The sequence below is a fragment of the Talpa europaea genome (genome assembly GCF_964194135.1).
Source record: "Talpa europaea genome assembly, chromosome: 6".
NCBI lineage: Eukaryota > Metazoa > Chordata > Mammalia > Eulipotyphla > Talpidae > Talpa > Talpa europaea.
In genome coordinates, this window is record NC_140072.1 from 138,758,031 (window position 1) to 138,762,906 (window position 4,876).

The window sequence follows — 4,876 nt, forward strand, 5'->3', positions numbered from 1 at the left end:
CGAGCGTCTGTTAATTTACCACTAAGAAACCTGGCTTAAAATTTTACAAGTCATTTTTCTCCCATCCAAGTACTAGCCAGGCCCGACCCTGCTTAGCTTCTGGGATCAGACGAGATGGGGCGCGTTCAGGGTGGTGTGACCATAGACCTGGAAGTCATCTTCTGGCAAGTCCCTGCCCGCAGAATGCTCTGTGTGAGTCCCTGGGCTTGTCAGCCTTCCCCCACCCTGGGTTCTCTGCTAGGTGTCTTTGCCTCCCCGGGGGCTCTCCTTGACCTCCTCTCTGTTGATTTTATACTCTTGCTCCCCAAAAAACGTAAGCACAGACTGCAAGACACCCCTTTAAGGCAAGTGCCTGGGACAGCAGGGAGTACGAAGCAGTTCATTTATGAGGTGAAAAAAATTTTTTATATTAGAAGAGGTAAAGCATTACAAGATAGGTTTATCTTTTATATGTGTTTTTCATGTAAAGTAGTTGTGTATTTTTTAGCTGTTGATTTTTTTTTTTTTTTTTTTTTTTTGTTTAAAGCCACCTTTTTGTAGTTAGATGTAGTTTAGTAAGTACTCTCTGAATGGATTTGAACTCTGAACTCCACATGTAGTAGATGATTCTCGGGTCAGACTTGGGTCGCTGAGAGCCGTGTATCACCCAGGTCATTTCTGTGAGCCTTAGCTTCGTTGTCTCCAGTGAAAGGTCATACTTGAGTCACATGTTTAGGAGGATTCAGTGAGGTGATGTGTGGAAAAGTAGTGGAGTCTCTCCTTTTCCTTAAAATCTTCATAGAGACACTATCTAATGCATGTGCCATTCTGGATTATTTAATGATGCAGTTGCAGAATGGATTAAAACAGCATTTTAGTGAAAACTATGCCGAAGGTAATTTATTTCTGCTTTATTGCAGCTCTGCTGAAAAAAATTTAGAGCACGTGATCGTGTGTGGTGTTGCCGAAAGAAGAATGGAGGTGTTCCGGGGACTCCGCGACGCGCCGGCTCGGCTAGAGTGTGGCCACTGCGGGTTCAGGGGCGCGGATTATGAGGACGTGCAGATCCACATGGGCACCATCCATCCGGAGTTCTGTGACGAAATGGATGCTGGTGGGTTGGGTAAAATGATATTTTACCAGAAAAGTGCGAAGCTGTTCCATTGCCATAGATGCTTCTTTACCAGCAAGATGTACTCCAATGTGTATTATCACATCACGTCCACACACGCAGCCTCAGAGAAATGGAATGAGAAACCGAAAAACCAGTTAAACAGAGAAACAGATCCTGTGAGGAGCCCCCCCCTTTCTGAACAACAGAAAATGCCCTCTAATTCAGTAGAGCTGAAACCTGTACCTGCCCTTCCCCCGGACACACAGAAACTTGGCCCAGTTTCATCTCCAGAGTCACCAAAACCAGCTCCTCTTCCTTCTCTGGAGCCTCAGAAACCTGGCCCTGTTGTCTCTCCTGAGCCACAGGCACCTCCTCTTTCTTCTCCTGAGCCTCTAAAACCTGCTCCCGTTTCTTCTCCAGAACTTTCAAAGTCAGTCCCTGTTGTTTCTGAATCTCAGAAACCAGTTTCTGTTCCTTCTCCAGAAGCACAGAAACTTGGTCCTGTGTCTCCTGATCCAATAAAGGCTGCTCTTATTAACCCTAAGCCCCAGAAACACTCCCATTTCCCAGAGGTACTGGGGCCGCCTTCAGCCTCATCTCCAGAGTCACCAGTTGTGGCTGTGTCCCCTGACTCTTGGGGGCCGTCCCCATCTGCATCTCCAGAGTCTCGAAAGCCAGCCCGGGCGCTCTCTCCAGAGCCAAGGAAACCGTCCCCATCAGAGTCTCCTGAGCCTTGGAAGCCATTCCCTGCTGCCTCTCCGGAGCCTAGGAGACCAGCCCCGGCTGTGTCCCCGGGTTCTTGGAAGCCAGGGCCGCCTGGGTCCCCCAGGTCTTGGAAATCTAGTCCTTCGGCAGCGTCGGGACCTTGGAAGCCGGCTAAACCTGCTCCCTCGGTGTCTCCTGGGCCTTGGAAACCTATTCCTTCTGTGTCACCGGGACCTTGGAAATCGACACCCTCCCTGTCCCCTGCCTCCTGGAAGTCTTCATCAGTCTCCCCTGGTTCCTGGAAAACCCCCCCCACGTCTCCTGAGTCATGGAAGTCTGGCCCACCAGAACTGCGGAAGACGACACCTACCTTGTCACCCGAGCAGTGGAAGGCCGTTCCCCCCGTGTCTCCTGAGCTCCGTAAAGCAGGCCCTCCCTTGTCCCCTGAACTTCGAAAACAAGGCTCACCACTGTCCCCGGAGATGCGTAGTCCAGCTGGCTCTCCAGAGCTCAGAAAGCCCTCGGGTTCTCCAGAGATTTGGAAGCTTTCTCCTGATCAGCGGAAGACTTCTCCCACCTCACTTGATTTTCCTGAGTCCCAGAAAAGTTCACGTGGTGGTTCCCCTGACCTCTGGAAGTCTTCCTTTTTTATGGAACCTCAGAAACCTGTCTTCCCCGAGACCCGGAAAACAGGGCCTTCTGGACCTTCTGAGTCCCCTAAAGCAGGCTCTGATATCTGGAAATCTGTCCTTTCCCTTGATACTGAGCCTAGAAGACCTGCACTGTTTCCTGAGCCTCCCAAAACAGCCCCTCCTGCTTCTCCTGAGCCACGAAAACGCACCCTTTTCCCAGAGCCCCGGAAGCATGCTCTCTTCCCTGAACTCCCCAAATCTATGTTTTCAGAATCTCAGAAGGCAGTTGATCTTGGTGATGAGCTGCAGACAGAAGCCATAGATGATCAAAAGTGTGATCTTTTGGTCCAGGAGGACATACTAGCTACACCTAAGAAGCTTTTAGAAGACACTTTATTTCATTCCTCAAAGAAGCTTAAGAAAGACAACCAAGAGAACTCAGATGCTGAGCTGAGTAGCAGTGAGTATATGAAAACAGATCTGGATGCAATAGATATGAAGGGTCAAGAGTCAAGTAGTGACCAAGAACAGGTAGATGTGGAGTCTCTTGATTTTAGTAAAGAGAGCAAGATGGACATGGCTAGCTCAGAGCACTCCAAAAATGTACTGCAGTTTACGGAAGAAAAAGAGGCTTTTATCTCTGAAGAGGAGATTGCAAAATACATGAAACGTGGAAAAGGAAAGTATTATTGCAAAATTTGCTGCTGTCGTGCAATGAAAAAGGGCGCTGTTCTGCATCACTTAGTAAATAAGCATAATGTCCACAGTCCTTACAAATGCACCATTTGTGGCAAGGCTTTTCTCTTGGAATCTCTCCTCAAAAATCATGTAGCAGCCCATGGGCAAAGTTTACTGAAATGTCCACGTTGTAATTTTGAATCAAATTTCCCAAGAGGTTTTAAGAAACATCTAACTCACTGTCAAAGCCGGCACAATGAGGAGGCAAATAAGAAGCTGATGGAAGCTCCTGAGCCCCCAGTGGAGGAGCAGCAGACCTGACCTTGGAACGAGGCTGCTCTGCAATGGCCCGTCGGAGCCGTTCGTCGAAGGTAGAGTTAGTTGACTAGTCTTGTTGGATCATAGACGATGTGTTTGGATGTGTTTGGTGTCTCAGTAGCTTTACAAAGAAACAGGTTATTTTTTCATGGCCTTTGTTTATGTGACTGTCTCGTAATTCAGTAAATTCAAACTGTTCCACTTGGACACGGTCTCTCATGTTGTGTATTTGAATAGTGTGGAGGATGTGGGCATTCCCTGTAACTAGAGCAAGTGGTGCTCGATTTTAAAGTGTATCTGTCGAGCTAATTTCAGACAATGGAAATTACTAGTTGGAATGTTTTAGAATTAGGCAAGAAACATTTGAAAATTTTTGCTCACATGTATTTTCAGATTATAAAAGTTATTTTAAAGTTTCTTTTTGATATAAAGCTAGTTTGTAAATCTTGAGCTGTTTCTAGATGTTTATTAGCTTTTACGTCATGGCAAATGGGAGTCTCAGGGTTGCTGATTTTCTGCTAAAGGGGAAAATTGAGTAAGTTTTAAAAAAAAATAGTGTGCAGCCTTCTCTAGGAAACTGGAAAAGAGTGTGATTTTAGGTTTTGTCCTTAGATGTTTCCTTTGGAGTCTTCCATTCTGTGTCTTACCCAAGATCTCACCCTTCTCTTGCCCCTGAGCTCACGCCAGTAGATGATCCTCAGTTGCCAGGTGTTTTAGAGCTTGTACCTCCTGCTCCTGGGCCTTTCACATGCCACCCGTTGGGATGTCAGGCCAGGGCATGAGTAGGAACTGAACGTCTTCCAGATTCACAGTAGGAAACTTTATATAGACACTTGCTTAAAAATACATCGATTTTATGTTTTCACAGCTGTTACTGTAAATATCTTGTGCCTGTCAATGGGCTACTTTAAACTGTTTTGTCAAATGTGTATTGATCAAATTAAAAACAAAGGTTGTCACGTCAGCAGCATCTTTTTTGTGTTCTTCCCTCTTGTGGAATCTCCATTGCACAACACAAAATTCAGGTATTTCCTGTTTCCTCCTTGCATCACATTAATTTTCCTGTCCGGAGCGGCATTTTCTAAGTTGTGTTTTCTCAGGAGTCTCGCAGCTGAGTAAGGCAGGGAACGCACCAGGGGAGTCTCCTCAGCCTGGCCCTGGTGCTGTCCATCCCGGCTGCTTGTGGGGGCAGCGCGTCATCTGCTGCCACAAGGATACTGATGTGTGGCTAGTGCCGGCGCTGGGTTTCATTAAGTTGTCCTTGACGTTGAGCAAGGGGTGCTTTTTCCCACGACACCCTAACGTGCCAATCTGGAGGACTTAGTGTGATGACGGTGCTGGATACGCTCCAGAGGCAAGTCTGTTGTCCAAGCATGCCCGTTGGGGCCCTGTGAGTCAGTCCCCACCAGCTGCGGCTGTCAGGTTATATGGGCATCTTGGGCCGAGCTCC

At 47.4% G+C, this 4,876-nt stretch overlaps 1 protein-coding gene across 1 annotated transcript; it reads left to right on the forward strand.

Annotated features, from left to right (window-relative positions):
* Positions 1-954: 954 nt before the first annotated feature.
* On the forward strand, positions 955-3,523 carry CHAMP1 (chromosome alignment maintaining phosphoprotein 1; the record flags this gene model as incomplete). Its single annotated transcript, XM_084235981.1, has 1 exon — positions 955-3,523. The coding sequence occupies one exon, from the start codon at positions 955-957 to the stop codon at positions 3,427-3,429; it is 2,475 nt and encodes an 824-aa protein (XP_084092107.1). The 3' UTR covers positions 3,430-3,523.
* Between the last annotated feature and the right edge of the window lie 1,353 nt (positions 3,524-4,876).